Genomic DNA, 26,606 nt, shown 5'->3' on the forward strand with positions numbered 1-26,606 from the left:
CCCACCTCAAAGTTTCTCTTGGTGTTCCTTTCCTACACAAACAAATGGAACAATTTATACCAGTACTTGATGAAGAAAGGAAGTTTGCTCTGACCAAGTAGTCTTCTGAGAAACCAGAGCATAGAGACTAAAAAGGAAAAATACTCAGAAATGAAACAACTTTTAGTTTCATCCTCCTGTGGTTAAACCCCAAGAGTCAAAAAAAAAAAAAAAAAAAAAAGGTGGGGGGAAGAAGAAGAAAAAAGTTTTAAACTAATAGGCTGTCACTTGTCAAGTTTTCCACCCACATGGCTACCCAGTATTCCTGTGGGAAAATCAGTGGTACCGTCTAGAAAGAGGAAACCATACACTCCTTTTTTTATTTCAATTTATTGTTGTCAACAATTCAATACAATAATAATGTTTTCTACATGAAGAGTCCCAGCAGATAGATGCCTAAGAAAAGTTAACTTTAGGATAGTGATTTCAGAGGGGTGAGAAATCATAAATCTAGCATGGACAAGACCACGAAGGCATTTGGAAGTAGTAATTCTCATTGACAATCAAGTAAAACCAAGTGCATTGCAACAGATGGTATACAAATCAAATCCCGGTATGAAACAGTATGGGGGAAGATTTAGATTAATCCACCAGAAGTTTATTGAACTGCTAGAATTCCATTTTAGTGAGTATATAATTTCCAGTTCGGTGTGATAAAGCTGTTTTTTCATGTCCCATCTGACAACCCAAACCATCCTAGTACTATTCAATACTGCTTGGAAACTGTGGATACAATAGATTCCACTGAATGAGAAATACTGTATGACAAAAGAGTCATAATTCCTTGTCTGTGTAATAGTCAACGTATTTAACAGGATAATGTATTATGTATAAAATATAGCACCAGTAGTTGAATTCCTGTGAAATGTTAACTATTCTAACTCAAATTTGACATATGTTTCAAAATGTTTGGGGTATCATCCATTGATTTTTAAAAAGATGGTTCTTCCTGGTAAGCAGCAGCTCAGAGTAGAAAGAGCACTGGACCTGGAGTCAGATGCAATGCAGGTTGTTTTCTCTAAACACTCTAGTATCCTTTCCAGATCTAATGTTCTATTATCTTTTACTACTGAATTTTGAGAGTTTGATTATTTGAGGTAATCTTGAAATGGTTTTAAAGTTACCGTCTTCAGGTATTTCGTTCTTGATTAGCTTTGGAAACGGAATTTGGTAAGGACAGGGGTTGGGAGGAGACAGTTTCATTGGGGTTTTTTTGTATTTTCCACAGATCTGCTGTCGAATATCTTCTATCACTTGTTAGCAGAGGTCGCCTTCCCTCTACTCTGTTGACAAGAGTTGGAAAGCCGGAAGGAGATTCCAAAGAGCAGCCGCAGTGCTTTGGGCCCCGAGCAAAAGAGAAAAACACTCTCCGAGAGACTAGACTGGTGTGGTGTGTTTACATAACTGGCTCGAGTTCCCCAGATTAAATAGCTTAGAATTTCTTAAGAAGGTTCACTTAAGCAAATGTTGCTTTTGTTCTCAGAGTTCCTTCTCCCCAACCCCACTTGTGTTGACGTCTCGACATCGGTGTCTGACCAGTAGGAATCACAAGCTTGAAATTGATCACATCTTGCTCTCCAATCTTGCTTCTCTCTTGGATTCCCAGCCTCGATCAACAATATCACCATCACGCTGGTTCTAGCCAAGTTCAAAACTTTGGAGCCATTCTTGACTCCTCCTTCTCCCTCATTGCCCAGTCTTGCCCTCTCCAACCCACCCTTCACACTGTAGCTGCCAAAGTGCTCTTTCTAAAGTGCAAATATGATCACAGAGCTTCCCTGCTTAAAATACTTTAATGACTCCTTTTCATCTCCTGGATTAAACTCAAAGTCCTCTTTCGGTACCTCTATACCTCTCTAGCCCAATCCCCTGCCACTCCCGGCCATTCCTCTGAGCCCCTTACACTCCAGTTACACGAACTGCTCCCAGTTACCCAAACACACTGTGCTCTTTCATGATTGTGACTTTGCATGTGAAATTTCCTCTGCTACTTTCTCAGTTCAAGTTAGTTACTTTTCCTCATGTTCCCATTTCCACATACTAGTTGTATAAGTCGTCATGCTAGTTCATAGTTACTTCTTTGCTTGTTTGTCTTCACTACCAGACTGCCAGTTCCCTGTTTCGGGAGAAGATAAACATTATAGAGGAGATTCAGACTCTGGGTGCTTCTAGGTGGCACTGAAGCTTAACTTTGGACCCCGAGACACTATGCAATTCTCTAATGCTCACTTTTTCTCCTTGTCCCAGCCCTCCCCCTGGTGGAGGTGTTAAGAAGCAGTGGAATGGTCGCGTGGCCAAAGATAAGACAAAGCAGCCTGGCTGATCCACAACCTGGATAAACATCTGCCCCACGTTTTCTAGGCAAATGAAACACTGGCAATGGGCCTTGGATTTTGGGTGGCCTGGCGGGAGCTTTCTGTCTTACTGTGTATCAGTTGGCAGACCGTGATTTCAATCCCTAGAGCTGTAGCTGGGGCTCAACATGCCCATCCCAGATGGTCTCGAAGAACATTATACTACTGTCAAGCATATAGCCCAAGAATAATTAGCTGGTGGAGATCTTCCTTGTTTTCTCCTTTGCCTGAAGCTGAGACAAACCCGTGTGTAGGCATGTTTGCCTTTGGATGATCACACCACAGAGCAAGGAATCAAATGCCAATCACATCCACATGGTAAGTATTCTCCCCAGTTGCTATGGACCCCACCTCCCCAAAAAAGTCATAGGAAAGGTGTTCATTTCTATTCCAGAACGATATCCAGTTAGCACTGCTTTCTGTCCCAGCTGAAGATAACCTAGTCTTCAAATCAGTATTATTTAGTTGCCCTTTTGAGGCAGCCAGTTCCTCAAGCACCCTTGGATATAGAGTTCTCTAGGTATGGTAGCCCTAGGTGTATTCTGAGTTGGTCTGATTGGTGATTCCCAGGGAAGGAACTTGTCAGGCAGGTTAAGAAAAAAAAAAATTTTTTTTTTTTTTAAAGGTTATCAGCCTGGTTGGGAGGAATCTCACCTCTAAAAACAACAAAATTTTACAAAACACGATGAATTTAAAATCATCATAGATATTCTCCTTCATGACTCTTGTGAATTTTATCAGATACTATGTTTACACTATGGTGAGACTTCTAGCAGCAAGAATGGGTTTTAGTTTTAAGTAGGGGGAAAGGAAATTAACATCATCTATTTGTCATCAGGAGAGACTACCTTTAAAAAATCAATCCCACAATGTCATTTCATACATATGTCAAAGGCAAGGAAAGATGATCTGCTGTCTTAGGTGTCCATCTGGCTGTGTCCTGAGCGAAGAAAAGGAATTCAGGTACTACCAGGGGGTACATGAAGTAAAACAGAAACAGAACTAGTGGGAGCGCCCCGCAAAGTTCTTAGGTTTCTATGTTCAGAGTAAAGATCACCCTACCCACAAAACGATCATTGATGACATCATTTATGATGCCCTTGCCCTTCAGCTGGCACTGGACGGGCACCGCTTGGTTCTTCACCACATCTGTAAAGTGCATTGCCACCAGCGGGGAGGTGTAGTTAACCTGTAGGCGGAAGAACATGAATCCTAAGTGCGAGGAGCGGAGGGCGTGGCGGTGGGTAACAGGATGCAAGGGAGCAGATATTCAGTGCAGGATGGGATAACCCTCACACAGGGAACTGAGCAAATCCCATGATGCCAAGTCACGAGTGGCTAAAGCAACTGACATGCTCTCTGCCCTGGGATGGTGGGGAAATGACACTCTTCTTGCATAAGTCACTGTCAGATGTCTGACCCTCCTCTGGGGAAAACCGGTTCTAACTCTGTGTGATAGGATATTCTGGCTATCAGACCACGAATGAAACCAGAACTAGTATCTTTCCAATGTCTCTGGGAAAGGTGAAGCCTCGCCCTATGACCCACCACAGCCGCCCCAAGGCTTCACCTGGGAGAAGCAGGCAGGTGTGATTATTTGGGTATCGTGGAGTGCAATGACAGTGATCTGTCTGCTCCTGGCTCTGCCACTAATTAGCTATATGTGTTGGGCAAGTCGCTTTCTCTCTCTGAACTCGAATTTCTCCATCTGTAATCTGAAGGAGTTAGACCAGACCAGAGCTGAAATACCTTCAGATACGGAAAGGAGTGGTTGTACTAGGAATTGGTAGAGGGAGCTCCTGGTCTTGGCCAGCCACTGTTCACCCCACTGTTACTACATGCTGCTCCCTAATTCTCAGAAATTCCGAACAGCCCTGCCTCTGTCTCTGAGCCCTTTCTGACAGCAAAGACTGAAAAGGATACAGGCTTACGTGAGTCAGTTTGCCATAGTAAGGGTAGTAGCGAAGGTCAAAAGAAGCCGACTCTGGGTAGTAATTGATGGATCGGATGTCATTTTCATCGCCTCTCTGGAAGTAAAAGCAGGTGTATGTGGGATGCCGGGTCCCCTGGTGGGTTGAAGCCTGAGCTCAAGGGGCCTGTGCCCCAGGTGAAATCACAATGTGACCCATAACCAACAGTCCCAGGAAGACCCATGAAAGCAGAATGGGGCATAGCTTACCTATCCCCAGAGTATTTCCAGGGAGAGACTGTGCCTCGGTTTTCAGTTGAAAGAATATTGAATGGAAGGCCTGGACTGAGGAGGCCGAATGTGCTCGATATAGTTCTGTACTGGCTCCTAGGGGACCCAGACAGAAGGGCTCCGGAAGGCTGGCAGTAGCTGGTGCTGCTCTAGCAAGAGGGCCTACCATGCCAGCCCCTCTCCAAAAAAAAAAAAATCTTCCTGGGCCTGGCACCCAGTCTTGGACGTTGAGGCAGGTAGATGTTAGAACATATTGAGTAAATCCCACGCCACGACAACTTGCACACCGTGGGCTCAGTTCTGTTGGAAGGTAGACCAGGTGCACAGGGATCTGCTGCCTAGGGACACAGCCTATAGTCTGGCCCCCCGAAACTCATGTGTCTGACCACCTTCTCCGTAGTGCTTAATTGCAGGAGGTGAACTCAGGAGGATAAGCAAGAGGGAACCAGCACTGCAAAGATGAAATAAATAAGTGTACCCTCATCATATCATGTCAGGTAGGGGACTGACCATTCTGCCTATGCATTGGCTTGCCCTATATAGCAGAGGTCTGGGGGCTAACAAGGGACAGACAGTGCTCACTACTAGCGGATCACTCACTGGGGTCATGGGATTGCTTCTGTCAATATAGTGTAATCGTTCAGAGTATACTCTTATTCTAGTGATGACCTTGTCCTGCTTGATTTCCACAAGTGGGTGTGGATTTTTACCAACTGATTATTATGGAATGTATGACGACTCTGACTATTTCTTGTGTTCTTTTTAAAGGACGGTTCTTAGCAAGGTTCTGTGTAAACGGAAAAACGAATGGCTTCCACTAGGGAACTATAAGCAGGGCTCAAGCCAATTAGTATGCTAGTTTAAGACTGAGTCGGTCTTTATGATTTACTTACATTTTCTTCTAGAAAGCAACGCAGTTCACGTCTGTGAACAGCCTGTGGAATCAGTGCCACTAGTTTGTCTTCACGTCTGGAGTGTGTGTATATTTACGCACACTCATGTCCGTGTGGACAGAATGGATGTCCTTCCTACCTTGTTCACGGGGCAAACCACGGCCTGACCTTTCAACCCTCATCTTCCGTGTCCCCGCTGCACCTTTCACAGCAGCTGTAATACGTGGTTGCCCCGATTTCAGAGACCGAGTCATAGCTATCTCAGCACCCCTAACATCTAGCAAAGTACCTGGCGTAGCCTAAGGGATCAATAAATGCTGCCTCTTTCTGCTTTCTGACCCACCACCCTCAAGGCTGGAGGTCTGAGGACAGTAGCGAGGCAGCCATCCAGGGCTGGGGGTGCAGTGCATGTTAGGAAACCGGAGGGAGCTACTGCTTCCGGTTTGAGAAGCAAACCCAAGATCTAGGGCTTCTTCCTACAAAGGAGCTAATTGGCGCAGATGAGATAGAAGGTAATGGTCCTTCCAAGGACAGTTAATTAGCATATTAATGGAGTTCTGTTTATACTTCCCTGGTAGTCCTTTGTTATTGTAACACGGAGTGCCACTGGTCATTGCTGCAAAAAGGGAAATTCTGGTTTAAAAGCAGGGACTAATGACTCTAATGAAAGCTGGTTGTTTAGTTCGAAGAAACAAGTAATTAGAGCTAAAAGCAAAAGTGTAAACAGAATCCCAGTTAATGACATGGCCCGTTGTCGGTCCCTGCTGTGGCCCTTAGCAGGTTCATTCTTTGGCGTTCACAGGTATAAACCAGCGAGGACACACACAGTCACACGACACACACAGACGTGAATTGAATGCTTTCTGGCAAGAGGGAGGCCAGAAGGTACTAGAGGGAGGCGTTGTTATGACAACTAACCTTTCCCTAACCCATAGCCCGGCATCCATGGTGAAACCCTTGGAAGGGATGAACCATCTTTTTACATAAAACAGATGGGCTAGCAATACTTACTCAAAAAGGCACTTTACCTGAACTTTGCAGGACACCTTCACAGGATCCCCAAGCTCAGGACGAAAGCCTACAATCTATCAAAAGAAAACCAGCATTGTTGTTGTTGAACATCAAAACACAAAACGGATTGGACAGTAAAAATGGGGCTTTTCTAAACCCCCCCTTAAGCCACCCCTTCCGTAGGCATAAACTTAACCTATTTCGCCCTCTCAGGAATGTTACAAAAAGCAAAAAATGCAAAAATATCTCCAGAGCTGTGCAGCTCAGCTTACTCCTTGTTGTATTTGTGCCTGATGTTTGTACAATGGTAACGGCAGCAAGAGAACCCTGAAGCTGTAAAGAACTTTCTGGTTTTAAGAGGGATGTGCCTGGTAGGGCTCTACCACACCTCAGTCATGGCAGGAGAGGAGGAAAATGTGTCTCTTGTGATAGAAGACTTGCCCCTCCCATCATGTCAGTCCCCTGTTCCAAACAGCTCAGGACCTCGTTACTGACAGAGGGCATCAGAGGGCAGGTTAGGGGCGGGAGAGGAGGGTGGAAATAGGAAGTATTCAGGGAGAAAAAGGGATTATTGCTTGACAGGTTTGCCCGGTTGTTCGAATTACTGATGCTGTCAGTAAGAGTGGCCAGACCTGCAGGGTGTGAAGACAGAGCCCAAGAGAAACGGAGGGGCCAGAGCCTTCCCACCCAGCTCCTCCACTTAGTATCACCGGAGTATCAAGGGCCAGTATACCCGGTTCATCTTTAGAAGGATGCACGGCTGTCCAGTAGAGTAGCCAAAAGTAGGGTCCTCCAAGCCCGAGCAGTTCTTCAGGAAGGAGCGCTTAAATTGGCAGGCCTTCTTGTCTTCATCCTCATCGCCATCTTGGATGAAGTACTGCCCCGGGGGACAATCTACATTCATCTCCTCTTGAAGACTGTCATTGTAACCTAAAGTGTGGGGGAGGGCAGCAGGGGGGAGGTGGGCCTGTTAGACAGGTGCTACAGGGGAGGGCCACGTTTTCAGTAGTCCTCCTCCCTAGTTTCCTTTCTGCAGCATTCTGGTGCTCCTCTGAGAGCCCACTCAGCCTGGCCTAGGCTCTGTGACCTGGCGTCGGTGTCCCAGGCCCCCCCATCAGCCTCTCTCCCGGAAGCCTTTCCGGCTCATCCCCTGGGCCCACTTCGATTGTTTCTCCTTCCCTCCAAACTTTGGAATAGCTATCTCTGGGTCATGTGTTGGTCACCGTATAACGTCCATTTTCCATTTTTTTTTTCAGCGATGGCAAACTGTAAACTGGGGAGGGCTGCCCCTTCTACTTCTGGAAGAGGAAGAGGCACATAGTAGATTCTGGAAGAGGGACTGAATCATGTCACGGCCTGGCTTATATAAGGAAGCAAACCTCTTGGGCTAAGTCTTTTTAAGTTCAGTCTAGGAAACATCTTCCTTGGAGGTCCATGAGAGACACCAGACACAAGAAAATGAGAAGTGTGTGTTGTGGGACAGGAGGGAGGAAGAGGAGAAAGAGGGAGGAAGAGGAGATAAACCAGCTTCTCATCCTTTACAGACCGAAGTTAGCACCACAAAAGAGAAGCTTAGGTTGAAAGACAGAAACCAACAGACAAGCTGTAGGGTCTCCCCCGAGAACGTGAGAGGGTGAGATCTTGTCTACTGAGAACCTAGGCACTCAGGGTTCATGTCCATTTACATCGGATGGAAAGGAGCATGTGTCCAAGGTATACATATCACGGAGAGAGAGCTGAAAAGGGGCTGTCTGTGAGCTCACTCTTTGGACTACCAGATGCCACTGAACTGGGCTTTGGAAATGACTGCATTATTTCCAATTTGGTTTTAAATGACGGAGTCCAGTTAGTCCTGTTAGGTCCAGCCCCCATGCACTCATGTTCCCAGTAGCTTAGTTTTTCAGAGGAGTCTGTGCACCTATGATCTACCGGGGGTAAAACTCCAGATGTACTGCTGGGTTGTCATCTAGACAGGTTGTGACTTGGGTTTAATATTATTAAGGAGCAACTGGGAATTTTTTTTTTTTTAAAGATTTTATTTATTTATTTGAGAGAGAGCACATGAGAGGGGGGAGGGCCAGAGGGAGAAGCAGACTCCCTGCCGAGCAGGGAGCCCGATGCGGGACTCGATCCCGGGACTCCAGGATCATGACCTGAGCCGAAGGCAGTCGCTTAACCAACTGAGCCACTCAGGCGCCCCTGGGAATTTTAAATCTATTCCAATTACGGTTAAGCCTTTATTTTTCCTTTGACAAAGCTACATTGGACTCAAGTTTTCGTTTTAATCTTTTTTTTTTTTCTTAGAACCAGAACTATGTTCAAATAATAAGTTTCTAAATAGAAGCTCTAATCACGTGCTCATTGTTTCTCTTGAGGTAGTTCCATTAAAAATAATGTGACATGGGCATGACCCTTATTGCAAAATCCCAGTCCTCGTGGGAATGAAATTGATACTCTGGGATGTCTATTTTTTTTCCTTTGACAAAGCTACATTGGACTCAAGTTTTCGTTTTAATCCTTTTTTTTTTTTTCTTAGAACCAGAACTATGTTCAAATAATAAGTTTCTAAATAGAAGCTCTAATCACGTGCTCATTGTTTCTCTTGAGGTAGTTCCATTAAAAATAATGTGACATGGGCATGACCCTTATTGCAAAATCCCAGTCCTCGTGGGAATGAAATTGATACTCTGGGATGTCTATTTCAGAGATGTGTTCCTTTTAAATAGGGCATGTTATCTACCCTTAGGAACTAAAAACCCAATGCTTTCCCTAATGTTCTCCATCTCTGTCGTCAGGTCAGAATTGGTATTTCTCTATCTACTAGCTTCTTGGAGGGATTTCCTCAGCAGAGATTCTGACAACACACTTGCAATAGCTCACAGACAGTTTGAAAGAAAAGACGAGACTGTGCTGGCTCTGATGCCCAAAACGTTTTTGTTTTTGTTTTTGAGCTCAAAAAACTACATGGATTCAGAAGGGACCCAGTCCCCCTCATTTTACAGATGAGGAATCTGAAACTCAGACTTCCCCAAAATGACACTGAGCATGACTGTTACAAAGCTGAGTTTCTAAGTCCCGGTCATATGGCAGCAACAAAGAATTACAAAAAGCAGTATTTCTCAAGCCTTAAAGTTTATAGAGATCACCTGTGGATTTTGTTCAAGTGCCGATCCTGATTCAGCAGGTCTGGGGTGGGGCCTGAGAGCCTGCCCTTCTAACAAACTCCCAGGGGATGCTGATGCTGCGGGTCCTGGACCACACTTCCAGTAGCGAAGGTGTCACAACCATGGATGTGGTTTTAAACACTGGTTCGGCTGCTGGGAGACTTTTATCACGTTCCCCTTTCTGAGCCTCAGTTGCCCATTTGTAGAATGGAGATGGTAGATTCTTTATGTAGCCCCAATGCGGGGCTTGAACTCACAACCCTAAGATCGAAACCTGAGCTGAGATCAGGAGTTGGACACTTAACCGACGACTGAGCCACCCAGGCACCCTGACGGTAGCTTCTATGCAGGGTTAAAGTTAAATGACAAAATTTATGCATTTACATAACCCTTCCCATCACATAAGAGATTGTTTTTCTCTTTCAGTGCACATTCTACTGCTCCCTATCCCTCCATTTCAGCCAGGCAGGGACAACCAAAGCAATGAAACTGGCTTTTTTCCACAACTAATTTGTGCAGCCCACTGGGGCTTAGAGCCTGCGTGCTCTGTGTCGGACCTTAACCAAACTGCTACCTCAGCTTTCAGTCCATGGAAGGGCTTCTCAAAAAGCCACTCGGTCCCTGAAAGTGTATCTGATGACGCTATAGAGATAGGCATCTTGCAAACATTTCCTATCAAAATGTTGGAGTGACTGTCACCCAGAGATTCTTTCTCTAACTCCCTGCCAGGATGCTATTAAATCAAGACCCTTGCTCTCTTCCTTCAGGATGGCCCATCTCCAAGAAAGGAATTCTCTTACCTTGAGAAAGTATAGGAGGCAGGAATCTTCCCATTCTGGAGAACACTCTTCTTTTCTCACCACTACCCACCCCCTGGAATGATCTTTTATAAATGGTCATTATTGAGCCATCTGGATGTTTAAGAAAACAAATTCTCTGCCCCCAGTGAACTTAGCATCTTGCTGGAGACTTGGCTTATATGCTTTCAAGACAACATACAATCACAAACTAGAACAGTCTTGATTGTATATACAGGTGCTGAGGGGGATGCAAGGTAAGGAAAGACCAGGGTGGGCTGGGGTTAGTAAGGGTGGGATTTCTGGTGAATTGTGAATTTCGAATCCCCCACCCCCAACCCATCACCTTTCCACAGAGATTTCCCCCATTCAAAGGCACTTACTTACCCTGGAGAAAGCCATTTAGGCTAATGACATAATGCTGCCAAGTGTCAGGTTCAGAAACGTTGAAGTTGAAGTTAAGGCTATGGGCGAAGGGTCTAATCATAACTCCTGGCAACGAAAACAGGTCTTGGATATATTAACCCGTTCTTGGGATAATTTTTTTGTATTGATTCCCATGAAACCCTTACCCCCCAGGCAATCAAAACAAAAAGGACCATAATTTGCCAAGTACCATTTTACTTTTACTCTTAATAATTGAATCCCTAAGTCATTACCAGGAAGAGCCAAAGTTAATTGAGGCTGAACATGCTGTCCAAGCAGATTTCTGTCCAGCGACTGCTGACAGCACAGGGCATCTGGGCACTCACCAGGAGGCTTCACCCTCTCAGTGAAGGTCGGCATGTAGGGACTGATGGTCAGAAATAGCGTGTACATGCAGAGGGTGATGACAGCGGCCAGGGAGGCATAGAAGAAGAAGTAAATGACTAAGATCAGGCCTGCAGAAGGATCAGAGATGAGAGTGGTCAGTGCTTGCCAACTAGCCCTCCTGCCTCCTCGCTTGAACTATTGAGCTAGAACCAACCCCAACATGTGAGATGGCTTTTATTTATTTATTTATTTATCCATATTCCCCAGATTCAGTATGTCCTTGCTTATTCAGATTTCACCAATTTGGAATTCGTGAGAACTGTGCCGGAGGTCTGATTGCAGTGTACCTTTACAGCATCTCCGATGGAAGGGCTTGTTGAGCAGATGATGGCCATGAGCAAGATTACAGGGGAGTGGAGTTGAGAGTACTGCAGAGGGCAAATTGCTTGGGAGCCCTCATTAAAGCAGGTGCCCTGAAAAGTCCTAGCGGCTTGGCTCCAGTGATTATATGTATTTGCAAGAGATGAAAACAGCATTTCTTTTCACATAGCCTATAATTCAAACTTTTGATTAATTTCCGCTGGACTTGCCTCTACTCTAATCAAGGCAAAGTGAGGCCTCACCCCTTATTTCAAATCTTATTCATCTTTAGCAAAAGTTTAAGTGGCTCTGCTTTTCCAAAAGAACACGCGACGGGGAAGGAAGGAGGAAGAAACTGTACTTAATTATCGACACTTGCTCTACCTGTGAGCTTGGGCAAGTTCCAGAACCTCTCTGTGCCCCCAAGTCCTCACAGGTAAAATGGGAACAAGCTTAGCACTTCACTAATATACTGATCTACATCCCTAACAATATCTGAAATTCCGCTTCTCCTCGCGTCCTTTCCTGACCTTACCATTTCCTCGCTGTTTCATCTTGGACATACTGCTCGCCTCTCTGGGCCTCAATTTCCTCATCTGTACAATGAGGACTATAATAGGACTTCCTTCTTGGTGTGGGACGATGCATATAAATAGCATAGCACAGAGCCTGGCAGATACCAAGTGCTCTTTACACGGCAGGTCCTCACCATTGTTATTATTCATGTGCTTATTGCTGTAGGACCCAAAGAAGCACGGTTGTCTGAATGCCTCCTCCGCAGGCTGTTTTGGGATTAGGTTTGCCCCAGGATGAGGCAGCACCGAGTGAGGTGAATGAGCCCGAGATGGCTGCTGAGAAGCTCTTTTCAAGTCTTCCTTGGTGCCCTCTCCGGCAACAATATCTGGCTCCGCTCACAGCAATGACATGATGTCGGAACAGACAGATTTGAACTGAATCACGAACCAGAAACCGGAGCAAACCACATAACTTTGCTGTACCCAAAACTGAATCCAAATATTAATTTTTAAATTGAACCATGAACCAAATAAAATTAACCAGAAAGGGGGGGGGGAGGGAGGAGCGGAGGAAGGGAGAAAAAAGATCCTCAGGCATCCAACTGGAAATGGAACCTTGATGTTTCATAAGGTGAACTGAGGCAGAACTGGGGCAGGAACACATCGATTCCGCTGGAATCCCTGGAGAAGAAACAGCAGCGCCCGTGCGCCTGTGGTACTTGGCTCCTGCCCACTGGCTGCCCTGATGGGATGTGCCCTGTGCCTCCTCCCCCCTTCCTCAACCCCAGTCCCCAGTCCTGGGAAGGGGTCAATGACTGGAGCCATCCTGGGGGACTAGAAGACTCAGTCTCATGGATGAAAGGAAAGCAATGGGATACAGGTACATTCCCTTGGAGATGTCTTCTGCCTTGCGTAGGATGTATGGCTAGGAAGTGTAGAGGGGAGAATGGCACTAGTGGTGAGTCCCCTGAGCCTTACCCCTGAGCTATGCCCTGAAGTCTGTGATGGGCTAACACAGCTTCCCACCCCCCCATCCCCACCAAGGAAGACCAAGCACCATACCCATCGGAACCCACTGAACCCTCCAACTTTTTCTGCCCTGGATGTCCAGGTTTTACTTGGGCTACTCCTCTAGGTAATCCAGGGGTCTCTTCTGAATGCCTTACCTAAGCCTGGGCCCCATGATCTAGATTCTTCATTCCTCCCACCAAAACATCCCATCAGGTCCTGAGACCCTATCCATCAGGGCCTTGCTCATCACTACACTTCATGAAGACAATGTGGTGTTCCAGCAAGAGGATGAGCCCCAGTGTTCATCTGACCTGGGCTTGAATTCCAGTGCTGCAGCTTAATAACTGTGTGACTTTAGATAAGTTACTTACCCTCTCTAAGCCTCAGTTTCTGCATCTGTAAAATGGGGATAATAATATTACTACCTCATATGGTTCTTGTCAGTATCCAATAAAATAACAGATAGTTCCTAAAAATAGAAGTTGCCCAGCTACCAAAGGGAAAACCCGGAATAGTATAATCATAGGCTGGGTGAATAATGTTGGTCATGTCGATGTGCAGGCTGGGATAGGGTTAGTAAATGCTCAAGTGGGCACCTAGTTTTCAAGCAAGAGGGCAGCAAAGAGGGCAGCAAAGCATATGCTTGGTGGCCTAGGCATTAACATCACCATGTGCCCCTTGCCCAGGCATAGCCCAACAGCATAAGCCTGAGTTCCTGGACTCTCCTCAGACCTGCCATCCAGTGGCCCGGATATGGCCTACCATGCGGTGTCCCCACTGCCATGTCTTCCCTGGGCACTTGAAACTTTCTCCCCCATCATTCTCTTTTGGCCTGTGGATTATTCTCCCCAGGGGCCACATGGATCAGCTCATCTGGTGAAATTCCAATGGCTGGCTGTTTAGGGGTTAAAGTACAGCTCCCTCTCCCAGAATCACACTTGCATTTCACAAGGCCTATTTTCCCAGTCTTCTTTAGGCAAGGGAGAAACAGCTGTGCCACCTTAGGAGCCCCAGTGAGTGTCCGGCATTTGTCTGCAGCTTCCAGAATGTTGGAATGTTCCTTGAATGGTACATTTGTTCCAGTTGAGAGTTTGAGGGATTGGCAGGGGTGGGGCTGGGAACTGAGGAGGGGTGAAGGGAGGTGGGCGTTGCTCAGAGCCCCACACCTGCTATTCCTAATTCCAGGAAGGAGGGCTGGCCGTCTCACCCTGACGGAGCTGAATTAGAAACATAAACTAGGTGGGGAGAGAATTCTCAGCCAAAGGGGCCTTTAGAAGGCATGACCGTCAACTTCAGCAACCTAGACCCTGGGCCCTGGGGGACTCTGATTTCATCCGCAGAGTCATCTATTTTGTTTTTCTCCTGGGTTAACTGAGTGCCAAGCCAGCGGCTACTCTTTTTCTGGGCTGTGCAGAGAGTGTGGCAAGTGTGAATTTTACCACAGGCTAAATCTCCTGAGGAGAAGGCACAGCATGAATAGTTCAAGAGGTGAGTAGGACCCTGGGAAAGGGGTGCTGGAGAGGTCGTGAAGTCAAGGCCGTGGCTAAGGAATGCCATTCTGCCACTGATTGAGCGCGACGGGGGCTCGGCCGTAATCGCCAGAAATGACCCCTTTAAACCGAATTTCTCTGTGTACACCGTGGGAGCCTAAAGCACCCACAAGCCGGGGCCAAGGGCAGGCCTCCTGGCTTTTCTTTTCTGACATTACTGGGTGAAACGATGAGATTTTATAAATCCGCGGTCAAGTTAGCAGGGACTGGGGTCTCATATCCTAGCAACAGTCTACTGCATGGTACAGTTGACCCTTGAACAGCACGGGGCTTAGGGGTGCCAACCCCCGTGCAGCTGAAAATCTGTGTCTAAGTCTTGACTCCCCCAAACGTAACTCCTAATAGCCCACTGTTGACCAGAAGCCAGGAAGAGTCAATTCACACGTATTTGGTACATTACATGTAGGATATGCTGTCTGCTTACGATAAAGTAAGCTACAGAAAAGGCAATCTTGTGGAAGAGAAAATACATTTCCAGCACTACGCTGTATTTATGGGGGAAAACACAGCACCTGTGTGGGGCAGTGCCGTTCAAACCTGTGTTGTTCAAGGGTCAACTGTGCTTTCAAGTTTACAGCTGGAGCATCTGACGGGAGCCTCAGGCTGATCCTGTGGGAGAAACATGGTAGGGATTGTTTCCCTCATTTGGCAGGTGAGGAAGAATGAGGCTCAGAGAGGGTAAAGGATGAGCCCAAGGTCACACAGATAGAAAGTGATGGGGCCGGGACTTAAACAACAACAAAAAATCTGTGCTTTCTCAACTCATTCTTACTGTCTCTCTGCATCGCAAATGAAGTTGAGCCCAGCGGCTTTCAGCTCCACAATCTAGTGTGTTTACATACTTGGAGTTTCTTCCGATGGGATCTGCCCACAGTCCAGGCATTTCCCTAGGCATTCAGCCCTTCACACGAAATCTAAGAGAAGTTTGCAGACAAGCCCATCCAACGTATGGTAAAGGAGTCCTGGACACCAAGCCAAAAGCAAAGGACACCCGACTGGGGCATTGGGACAACTGGGACTTACTCCAACTCTGACCTGTTCGGGCCAGAGACATCCTTTTCTCCGGATCCCACAGGTATTCGCTCACGATCTGCCATCTCTGCCACCAAGCATTGCCTGCTGGCTGACCTTGACCCTTTTCCTCCTCCTTTTCCTTCTCTTCTATCTCCTCCTCTTCCTCCTCCTCCTCTTCTTCCTCCTCCTCCTCCAAATCGGGTACCACCATCACCCGAGCCTCTTCTTCAGCTTCTTCCTCTTCATCTGCTAAGTAGTTCTGGTTCACTTCATCCTGATCATCCTGGAATGGTGACAAAACACAGTCCCCTTTTTGAAAAAAAATTCCCCAGGGCGCATCCCACCAGCCAAAAGGAATGGAAAACGACTCAATATTCAGAGACGCTTCCCCCTCGTTACAAGAGGCACATGTTCTCTCTCTCTCTCTGCTCTTTTGGAGGAAATATCCTTTCTTTGACCCATTTTGACCCAATATTCTTTCCACAGAGGTGTAAGTTTTATTCTCAGCTGCAGGCCCTTGGGCTCTTCCCCCCAGGACTCTGCTTATGTCACTCCTCCGTCCTGGGGCCTTGGTCTCGCTTTGTCTGGCCTGTTAGGGCAGAGCTGAGCTCAACACCGGAGAACAGACTCATTTTAGACACTTGAGTCCACCATGGCAAATTCTAAGTCCAAGCCAGCTTTACCATCGGTCCTGTAGCTGGCAGGTGCTCAACCTGACCATCCACGTTGTATCTGAAAGTAGCCTGGGACAGACAGCAGGAGGAGAGGCCAGTGGCTGGACCCCTCCTCAAAACTTAGACTCCCTCCCTAGCAAAAACAAAACACAGGGGTCCGTTTGCTGCTTCTCTGACTGTTGCCTGGGCTGGCACCTCCGCCGGTCGAACAGACTCCCGAAGGTCTGGAACCTCAACTGATACTTCCTTAGTCTCCCCCCACCCCCCACCCCCACCCCATACCCTAGGCAAAAATCTGGGCACGTAGTGAGTGCTCAGCACATATCTGTTGATTGACTGATTGCAGTCATTGAGATCTGAAACTATAATCTTCTCTGAGTGGTTCTAAGGAAATTAAACAAAAAAAGAGAAACCCAGACTTCACCAACGGTATTTCAAATGCCTCCCAGCCATAGGCAGGAGAGTTGGATCTTTGCTCTTTGGGGGTCTGCCAAGGCTCACTGCAGCAGCAGAAAATGAGGCCACCCTCCCTTCTCTCTGCTGTCCAAATCTGAAGGGTGGCGGGGCCTGTGCACCTGTTGGGGTTGGATGTGTCAAATGATAGAGGCCAGGGGCTCCATGCTGCCCCCTCCCTGCCTGATTCCTCAAAGGCCGTTTAGAGGACACTCAGCTAAAAATGCTGCCATTGGTGGGGGGGGCGGGCCTCAGAAAATTGGATTGTTCAGAATCAGTAAAAGGGACAGAGAATGACAAGGCTCTGCTCTCAGTGTTCAGTCTGGCCAGCGCTGTCTAGCTCTGGATCGTAAGCACTTCTGAATGGCTCTCGAGTTTGTTCCAATGTACAGCTTTCTATCACACACCATACTAGAACTGACTGGGACCCTGAAGATTCCCTTGTCCCTCGGAGGCCCAGAGAGGGAGCAGGACATAGCTGTAGCCACACAGCGAGTTTGTGATCGAGTTGACAGAACCTGTGTCTCTTGTTACCCGGGACAGTGACGTGTCTCCCCTCGCGCACTGAGCGCAAGCGCCCAGACGCTGTTAACAGAATGATGGAGCCACCATAGGTGTGTCGGGTTCTGTGCTCCCAAGAGATTGTAGGTGCTCATAATCAAGGATTTCTGGCTCTGACGTGGACTCACGGTACAAGGCTCAGAAAAGCCCCCATCACTCAGCGTTGAATGGACTAATAAATGTTCTTAAATCTCTTTACCTTGTGTGCGAACACACGGACGCATTTGACCTCCCCAACTACATTCTGAGCACCCAAGGGGCAGAGTGGATATTTTCCAACTCCTTGATGGCCCTGCCCCCGTGTGGGGCCCACAGCTCAGGAGCCGGTGGGGACCGAACAAGCGCCAGTGGTAACTGCCCCACTTAAAACCTGAGCCTGGACTCTGGGGAAATTGCTCTCACAGAGCTTGTCGTCCTAAACCCCAGCAGCCTTGTGGACTGTGGTGTGTAGTCCTCATGGCCCCCCAAGAATCTACCGCACCTGGGAATCTCCGAGAATTTGAGGTGGAATGGTTCACTGCGAAAGGATTTATAGTCCCCTTTATGTTTTCTGAACAACTTTTCTCTCCCTCTTGCCCGGGGCGGGGGGGGCCTGCCCTCCACCTCTGCTCCACAGAGGAGGCAGCTGGCCTGGGCCTCAGCCTGATCTTATTTGTAGATATGAGCTTTTATGATAATCCCATTAAAGATGGCTTGTCATTTAAAGCTTTACCCTCCCAGGAAGAATTAACCTTCTCCGAGCTAATTTCCCCACGGCTCTCACACTGCCTGAGTTTCAGGAATCTCAAATGTCATTTTTGCTCTCCTCTGCTTCCCGGGACAGGAGAACCTCACATTGTGCAAGGGAGGCACTTTTGTGCAACTAACTATTTAACAGAATCCTGTAGGGAATCCTTTGGTGATGAGAGGCAGTGCCCTCCTGTGATAGTGTGTTTGAATGTGCTGGAATATAGTAGTGGGTGTGTGCCGGGGCCATCATGTTGCCCTAAAAGGGAAGAGTCTGAAGGGCAGAGGGTGGCTCCATTTTGAGCACTCTAAATATATAAACATATAAACAAACAGTGTGACCCAAAGGATAAATTTGTGCCCTGCATTGAGTAACACCATGTAAACGTTTGAATGGTTGGTTGATTTTAAAGAGAAATTAGCATATGATTAACCACTGCATTAAATAGTTTCTTTTTAAATTTGATCAAGTATTCCCTCTAAAGGGCAAGATCCCCCGATGCCTTTAAAATCAAGCATTTCCTATAAAGAGCAAGCTCCTCTGATGCACTTGACAAATAACTGAACCTATACACAACCCTTTAGCAACATTACGGAGAAAAGAAGCCAAGGAAGGAAGAGTTCTAGGTGCCCTACAGGCTGTGAGTGCTCCAAAAGCTGGGAGGGACTCTTGAAATGCCCAAAGAAAGATTCTACACGGTGTGGCTGAGAAGGGAAGCCCTCTGTAGGTTGACGTGGACGTGGAAGGATTCGTGTTTTCCTCTGCGGGCTGTTGACAGTCTTTACTTAACTCCCTGGTTATATAAGGGGCCATTTCCAAAGAAAAGTGGATTAAGCTTTGTTTCCTCCTGGGGCTCAGATCACAGCCCTCTCTGGGGGAGATTTCAGACTCCCCCCCTCCAAAAAAAAGTACTGCGTGTGGCATATATTAACGATTTCTAGCAAAGAACATGCAAAGAAACCGTGGGTTCAAAGAAATCTGTGATGCACCCTGGATGAAGATAAATGGCGACAGCAGAGAAGCGCGTGCTGAGAGTGTGTGTGTGTGTGTGTGTGCTGGGCGGGGTGGGGTGGGGTGGCAGGCAGGCTGGCAACGGATGGGGGAGGATCAGAGGGCTACGGAGTTGCCTACTGCACGTCTAATAGAAAGATCCCAAGATTAGAAGTGAGGAAACTTGGCGTTCTCACTAGCTCTCTCACTAACTTGCAAGTCACTCCTGTGCTCTGAGTCCCAGCAGCCTCCTTTACATAATGAGGGGTTCTGGAGAGATGATGTCTAAGATTACGCCCGGCTTCTATCTACGATTCTCTGATTTTTCGCGAGAGTTTGGAATTTCTGCTTTAGAAAAAGAGCAGCTGGGTTCCTCAGGCGCTCCCGCCCCGGGGGACTGAAGACAGCTGGGTGGGCTGTCTTTCCCTTCCTCTTCCCCTTCCTCTCTCTCCTGGCTAAAATTTCCTGCTATCGGACCAAAACCTCTACTCCCAGACTCCAAAAGCTCTGTTTGTTTAAATTCTAGACTCCCCCCCCCAATTTTAGAAGGCCCCTATTCTTTGGCATCTTCCCCTCCCCTTGTCTTTTGTTCCCCAGGAAGAGGGGCTTCCTCCTTCAATGCAGCAATTTAGGGCACAGTGGGGTGCCAGGAGTCACCGCTGGATCTTGAAATTATAGGCTTCCTTACACCTCGCTGTTCCTGCCCATGCTGAGGAGAAGCGGCCATAAGCCAAGATCTACGCAACCCCCAGCCCACCCCCCTCAAAAGGGTGGGCAAAATATTCTGCTCCCCGGGACTCACAAGTCTGTAGCGATAAGCATAAGGAGAGGCCGGAGCCCTTCTGGACCGGAGCTGCCTTCTCATGGCTGTTCCGTGGGCACAGACGGGGCAGAGGCAGGCCAGGGGGTGAGAGTTCCGGAGCTTCTGCTGGTACAGGAGACACTGGTTGCTGGGGACACTTGGCGCCTAGTAAAAGTGAACCCTCCTGGCATGAGCCCTTCCCCAAAATAATCTAACATGCCCCTCTCTCATTGGTTGGCCCATTCCCTGAATCAAAGGAAAGCCCTTATGGAAAAGCAAGCTCATCATCACAGGGAGGAGGGAGATATTCTGGGTCACGAGGATGAGCGACTCACCACCCCCCTCACCTCACGTCTCTACCCGCCCTCTGCCCTTCTCTAGCGCCCGAGGTACTATGGGCCCAATGGAAATCTTCAGTCATGTTCTTCTCAATTGAGAGCTGAGTATCAGTGTGTGCAGGAGGTGGGGCGTGGGTGGGAGTTGGGGGTGAGGGGACATGGCCAAGAATAACTTTCTTTTTTCATAAGACTGATCTCATGCAAAAGGATCTAGGGTGTCAGGAAAGATTCCCTTTGCTCTCCCCACCCGCCCCCCCCCCACACACATCAAGCCACCTACAATATTCCTTATTTGTGTCAACCCATGAGCCCCTTGAAATGTGGATTATGCATTCCGATTTTAGAGGCCAGGCTCCTGCTTTACCCCTCCCCTCCCCAAAGAGGGTCTTGGACATAAAGAAGCCTTTTTCTAGCCCACATGTCAGAATGGCGCCATCAGTCACTGCCCCTCACGCACACACCCCTTGGAATCCTGGCCACATTTCTGTAGTGGTTGAGATCTATATTTATCCCTTAGCATCAGGGCAGGGAACAGGCCAGAACTTTGCAGTGTCAGTTTCCCAGACATATATAACTCCTAAAGCCAATGTGGGATCCAACAAAAGAAAAATTAGTAGAAAGAGCCAAAACATTGTATAGCATTTTTGGTCTGTTCGGTCCACCCCACCAGAGCCTGGGTGGCTAAAAGGCTTGGGTGGAATTTGTGATCCTTCTTTCACAAATCACCCCGTTATACCCAGGTGGCTGAGAATGTTGCAGATAATGAGATTCTGGGCATATACATAACCAAGAAAACCAGCACAATAGCTTAGATAGATTGACTTATTCATAATTCCAAGCCTAGGCTATTCTGATGAAGACAGCTTCAATAGTGGTTAATTTAAAATAAAGACTCCATTTACTAGAACGCTACTAATTAGGACTCTTCCTTAACAGAGTCCCTCCCCGCTCCATACCCTTATTTGATGAGAAAGAGGCCACTGACAAAAAAAGAGAAACTCATTCCTCTTTTTGGACTTTAATAAAAGCAAAATACATTCCAGGGGTTAACCTGATCTCAGTAGATACTGGGCTCTCTCACACTTTCTCCAGTCAAGCCTTTTGTGTGACTTCTAATGTTAAATATGAGAATCTCAAAGCCCTTTGTAAGCCTCAGAAACCAGAGGATAGGTTAACTAGTCTTGTCTTCCTAACGCAGAAAAGAGCACAGTCATGTAAGCAAGATTTCAAAAATCAAGAGTTGGGGGGCAGCATTATTCACAATAGGCAAGGTCTGGAAGCAACCTAAGTGTCTGTCAGTGGATGAATGGATAAAGAAAGCGTGATACACAGACACACACACACACACACACACACACAGAGGACTATCGTTTAGCCATGAGAAAGAAGGAAATCCTGCCATTAGCAACAACATGGATGGACCTTGAGGGCATTATGCCAAGTGAAATAAGTCAGACAACAAAAGGCAAATAGTGTATGCTCCCACTTATATGTGGACTCTAAAAAAGCCACACTCATAGAAACAGAGTAGAATGGTGGTTAGCAGGGGCTGGGGTGGGGGAATTGGGGAGATGTTGGTCAAAGGGTACAAACTTCCACTTATAAGGTGAACAAGTTCTGGGGATCTAACGTACAGCATGGTGACTATCGTTAATAACACTGTATTATTACTTGAAAGTTGCTAAGAGAGTTGATTTTAAGTGTCCTCACCATAAAAAAGAAATGGCACTTAAGTGACGTGATGAAGGTTTTGTCAGCTAACACTATGGTGACCATCGTTTTGCAATATATAAGGGAGTCAAACCACCTTGTACACCTAAACGTATACAATGTTATATGTCAATACATCTCAATAAAGCCGGGGAAAAAACCCAAGAGGGGGAAGACAGAAGGAGATTTGGAGCAACGTGACCTCAGGTAACAAAATATTCCATTCTCCAGAATCTCCCACGCCTGAGCCTTCTGGGTCACTTGGGGTTTGCCATACACTTAATATATTTGCAGTGTATTTTGACTATAGCTCAGGCTACCTTCTGGAATGCCAGCTCTTGGGTGGGGTAAAAGAACAAAATCCCATGGGACCTCAAACACAGAAGTCTGCATGAGTTCACACTCAAAAGACTAGCTACAGGAGAAACCATTCCTGCCACGAGGGCTGGGGGAGCAGTCTGCCGCCCAGTGCAGCAGGCTGGAGCGGGAAGTGGCCAGCAGAGCTGCAAATGAACGGTGGCTATGGAGGCAAGAGAGGCAAGGAGAGGCTTTGACAGCAGATCCAACGGCAAATGACTCTAGTCTCTCAAACTGTATATGCCCAGTCCTTGGACGCAGGTGTTCGCAGCTGCTTCTAGAAGCCTCCTCTCCTGGGGGCCTGCTCTGGTCAAACCACATGGTTGCTGGGTTGCTGATGGGGAACAGAAAGCTATGGACTGGGTCTTCCTGTTCCCAGAGGAAGAAAGAGTTGGTAGCACTCTTCAGAGAATCTTCGCCTCCACCGTGAGATGGGCTAGTTTCTGACATCTGTTCTTGTGGGTCACTTCCACAATTGCATGTGTGTGTGTTGGCTGGGGGGAGGGTGGAGTGTGTCCCAGAGCCACCAAAGAGCAGTTGTATAGTGGTGTGCTTTCCTTAAATCTTCAGGGAGTCTCTGGGAGGTCACGTGCAGTGGGGCTTAAGAGTTCTTTGCCATTGCAGTCAGCGAGGGCAGTGCTGGGCACTCTCTAGAACCCCAGACCCTTCCAGCATTAGTGACTTGTGGACTCTGAAGTCATGGGTGCCGAAGCTCCAGGCCAGCCGAGGGCCTGAGGCTGTCCGCGAATACTGCCCGGCATCAGGTGTCATCTTCAAAGTGCATGCAGGAGGGGGAACTTATTTGGGGCTGCAGAGATCAGGGAAGGCTTCCCGGAATAGGCGGGGTTTGGGTTGGACCTTGAAGGGCGGTCCTTCAAGCTGGAACAGCTACTGCCCGACTTTGCTGATGCCAGTATGGTCCCCGGTGCCCGAAGCTCCCCCGCCCGCACAGCTAGCCTCTGAGTAGTGGCCAGTGGGCGTAGCCAGCAGGCTCAGTGGCTAAGGCCAGAGGGTTTCCTTGACCTGAATGGTCCAGATAATGGCCCCAGATCCCTACTTCGCTGGGTTCCAGGAAGAACCCTTAGCGCATCACATTCCTGAGCAGAGTTTCCATCTGTCGAGTACAGTTGTACAGTGAGAGATGCTTTCATTTCGAGGGACTGAGGGCTATGGGTTGGTGACTGTATAAGCCTAGACCCCTAGGGGGAAAAAATGAAGGCTTGGGAAATTGTGAGGTCCTTGTGGAGATTCAAGCCTATTTCCAGTGGCTAAAAGGCACTAATGAGCATAATGCAGACAAGAGACGTCGGTTCAAACAAACAACTAATTGGAATTAAGAGAAGAAGTGTGCAGAGGCCCCTAATGAATGGATATGCTAATTGGTCTTCTTTGCTAGCCCCTTGGGCTTTGGCTGTGACATAGACTAGCCTATTAGATGCCTGCTCTCTAATAGCTGCTGAACGCCGGGCCCTTTATCACCATGGTAACATTGATGTCTAGAGTCTAGCTGAGCCCCGGATCTCTTAATTTACTACTCAGGCGGCTACAATTCTTTGGGTTTTATTATTCTTCGGGCCCCGGGTGCCAGAGTGGCAGTGAATCATGCTTATTCATCCTCTGCACCGCCCACGGTGTCTTTGAATAAGTCAGGGTGTCTCTTACTGTGTGTGATGAGCAGATTATTAAGTTAGAGCCTATTTCTGCCTTAGCTAGACTGGTGCCTCTCAGAAACCCAATGCACCTCTCTAACTGCCTGCTTACCTGCTGCATCAAGTGGCTTTTGGCAAGCAGAGTCATGGCACTGCAGTGGGCCCACAGAGGCCCCAATTCCCAGGAGCTTTGTGCTCGCTGGGTGGGCAGGGAGGGGGAGGAGCGATAGAGGTGGGGCCGCCCCAACCGATCGATCGACACCCCCCCCCCCCCAGGGAACCGGAGCTCAGGGACACAATCCATCAGAGGGAGCAGTCGGAGGGGGAGTAGGGTTCTGGCTCAGGAACTGTAGTGCTAGAAGTTTCAGTCCTTCTAGGGTTGGGGGTGGGGCCTGGGTGCCCAAGGAGATGCCTTGTTCTGAGGAAGGCAGTAGCCCCCAATGGCCAGCAGGTACTGGGAGAATGGATTTCCCCTTGTTTTAGAAAAGACCTTTGTTGAAAAGAAGCTGGTCACGGACGCCAACTGCCTCTGAAAGCCAGCGAGCCGCTTGTCACTGGAGCTGCCCGAACTTTGGTCTCTCGGCCAGGGGTGACGAGTAGGATGGAGGGCTTTGCCGGATGACCTCTTGGGAGTCCTCCAACTTTGACGTCTTCTGTGTCTATATGCGATGCTGTTTAATTTATCAGGGCGTACTAAACTTGGATGATACCTTCTACGTACATGTGCTGGCTTCAACTCTAGATGGGTTTGTCTGCGTCTATCTCCAGCCGTAGCTGAGACTTTGCAGCAGGTGCAGGGATGTTTTCCTGACACCTCTGCCACCCGAAAACGGGCAACCTGAAACTAAAGATTAAACCGGGCAGTAAACCCCCAGATTACCAGGGGCTTGCTAGTAGGGGACGGTCTTGTTTTTTGTGGGTTGGTTTGTCGTGTCGTTTTCATGTCACCGCAGCGTTTGGCTGGGCGTTCTCACAGAAGAATTGAGAGATCAGGGGAAAATGTGGGCTACGCAGATGTGGAGCCCCTCCACAAGGCTCGTTTTCTGTTTATTGGGAAAGGAGGGTGGGGGGTGGGGGGTGGGGGCGCGAGGTTTTCTGGAGCTGACTAGAATCTAGGAGGTGGCATTTTTCCCCGTGACAGGCTGGACAGAGAGCCGGAAGCCGAAAGGCAGTCAATCACGTGCGCCGAGCACAGAAGGGGCTGTTGGGCAGCATTGGCCTTTTCCGCCAAACCCTGCCAACCTGTTTATTACCAAGCAACCTGTTTATTTCCCCGCACAAAGGACAGTGATATTAATCCAACTGAACCCACTCTGGATTCAGCAAGCACCAGTCAGAAATCGCAGTGGCTCTCAGCTGCCTCTTAAATCAAAATCAAGTTCATAAGCAAGAGCTTACGGTCTCTCCATCAGCGGCCTGGCTCAGCCACTCGCTTGCCGTAAGGCCGCAGGAGTGCCACTTGATTTCTGTGTCGCACCGTCTCCCCACCTTGAAAGAGAGTAAGGCCAGGGCCCCTGCTTCCTTACTCTCAGGAATGCCGTGGGCCCGGAAGGCTTCGGAAGAAGACAGTGAGAGAATTCTGAAGTCAGGTGGGATGAGTGCTCCGTAGGGAGTACAGCATAGTGCTTAAAAGCATGGGCTGTACAGTTGAAACTGGATTCGAATCCAGTGCCCACCCTGAATAGCTTGGGGAAGTTACTTCACCTCTCTGAACCTCAGTGTTCCCATACGTGCACTCATTGGGTTAATGTAAGGATCCTTTTTCAGGGCTCTTCCTCGCAAGGCCGATTACCTTACTGATAAAGGGAGCGAGCTCGCTCATGTTGGAGGCAATGTCCCCATCTGGCCTACTAGTGTCTCCTGGGCTAGGGATTTGGGGCCAGCGAAGACAGAGGGGGCATCTGGAGGTGGGGCAGGAGGTGAACGGTGAAGACAGATGCACTCAGCCCCAGGTGAGTCTGTATTCAGGAGGTGGACAAGGCCTTTGTGGACCTTCCTTCACATCACAACATGCAAAACAGCGGTTCAAACTTTAGGGCACTCAAAAATCACCATAAGAGCTTGTTAAACATACACATTCTTAATTAATCCACAGATCACTTATTAATTTCAAAGAAAAAACTGTACCTTTACAATAAAGAGTTATAGAAGACACCCCTTATATAAGTGATCGAATATAGCATTACCAGTAACAGGGCAATGGCACATGGACCCCCCAGTGTGACGCAATGGGAAGTAAGCCATATTACTCCTATAGTTTTCTTGCCAAAGGGGTTGAATGTGAATCTAATCATGAAGAAACAATCAGACAAATCCAGATTACAAATAAGACAACCGACCTGGACTTTTCAAAAATATTGGTATCGTTAGGAAAAATAGCCAAAGGTACTGTTCTAGAATCTAGATTAAAGGAGACTTAAAAAAAAAAAAAGGCAATTAAGTGAAATCCATGATTCTTCAAGATTTTATTTTATTTTATTTTATTTTTTTTTATTCTTATGTTAATCCCCATACATTACATTATTAGTTCTAGATGAAGTGTTCCATGATTCATTGTTCGTGCACAACACCCAGTGCTCCATGCAGAACGTGCCCTCCTCAATACCCACCACCAGGCCAACCCATCCTCCCACCCCCCTCCCCTCTAGAACCCTCAGTTTGTTTTTCAGAGTCCATCGTCTCTC

The 26,606-nt window shown here is 47.7% G+C and overlaps 2 protein-coding genes across 3 annotated transcripts in view; one reads left to right on the forward strand and one right to left on the reverse strand.

Annotated features, from left to right (window-relative positions):
- LAMP2 (lysosome associated membrane protein 2) overlaps window positions 1-1,488 on the forward strand; it is a 71,954-nt gene extending 70,466 nt beyond the window's left edge. Inside the window, exon 9 of the mRNA XM_081808337.1 lies at window positions 1,268-1,488. Coding sequence (XP_081664463.1) covers window positions 1,268-1,329 — 62 coding nt within the window. The 3' untranslated portion in view covers window positions 1,330-1,488. The remainder of the gene's footprint in view (window positions 1-1,267) is intronic.
- Window positions 351-20,048, reverse strand: ATP1B4 (ATPase Na+/K+ transporting family member beta 4). 2 transcript variants are annotated; one of them, XM_006746203.3, is made up of 8 exons: window positions 19,869-20,048; window positions 15,683-15,944; window positions 11,211-11,339; window positions 10,846-10,950; window positions 7,231-7,427; window positions 6,515-6,571; window positions 4,325-4,420; window positions 351-3,582 (listed from the first exon to the last, which is right to left on the reverse strand). In XM_006746203.3, exons 1-8 carry the CDS (start codon window positions 19,929-19,931, stop codon window positions 3,421-3,423), a joined length of 1,071 nt encoding a protein of 356 aa, XP_006746266.2. In that variant the 5' UTR covers window positions 19,932-20,048; the 3' UTR covers window positions 351-3,420. The 2 variants fall into 2 exon arrangements, with proteins under 2 accessions (XP_006746266.2, XP_006746265.2); XM_006746202.3 differs by having other exon boundaries at window positions 15,671-15,944; window positions 19,869-20,047.
- Between the last annotated feature and the right edge of the window lie 6,558 nt (window positions 20,049-26,606).

The sequence above is a fragment of the Leptonychotes weddellii genome, chromosome X (assembly GCF_054177405.1).
Source record: "Leptonychotes weddellii isolate Sample4059 chromosome X, ASM5417740v2, whole genome shotgun sequence".
Taxonomy (NCBI): domain Eukaryota; kingdom Metazoa; phylum Chordata; class Mammalia; order Carnivora; family Phocidae; genus Leptonychotes; species Leptonychotes weddellii.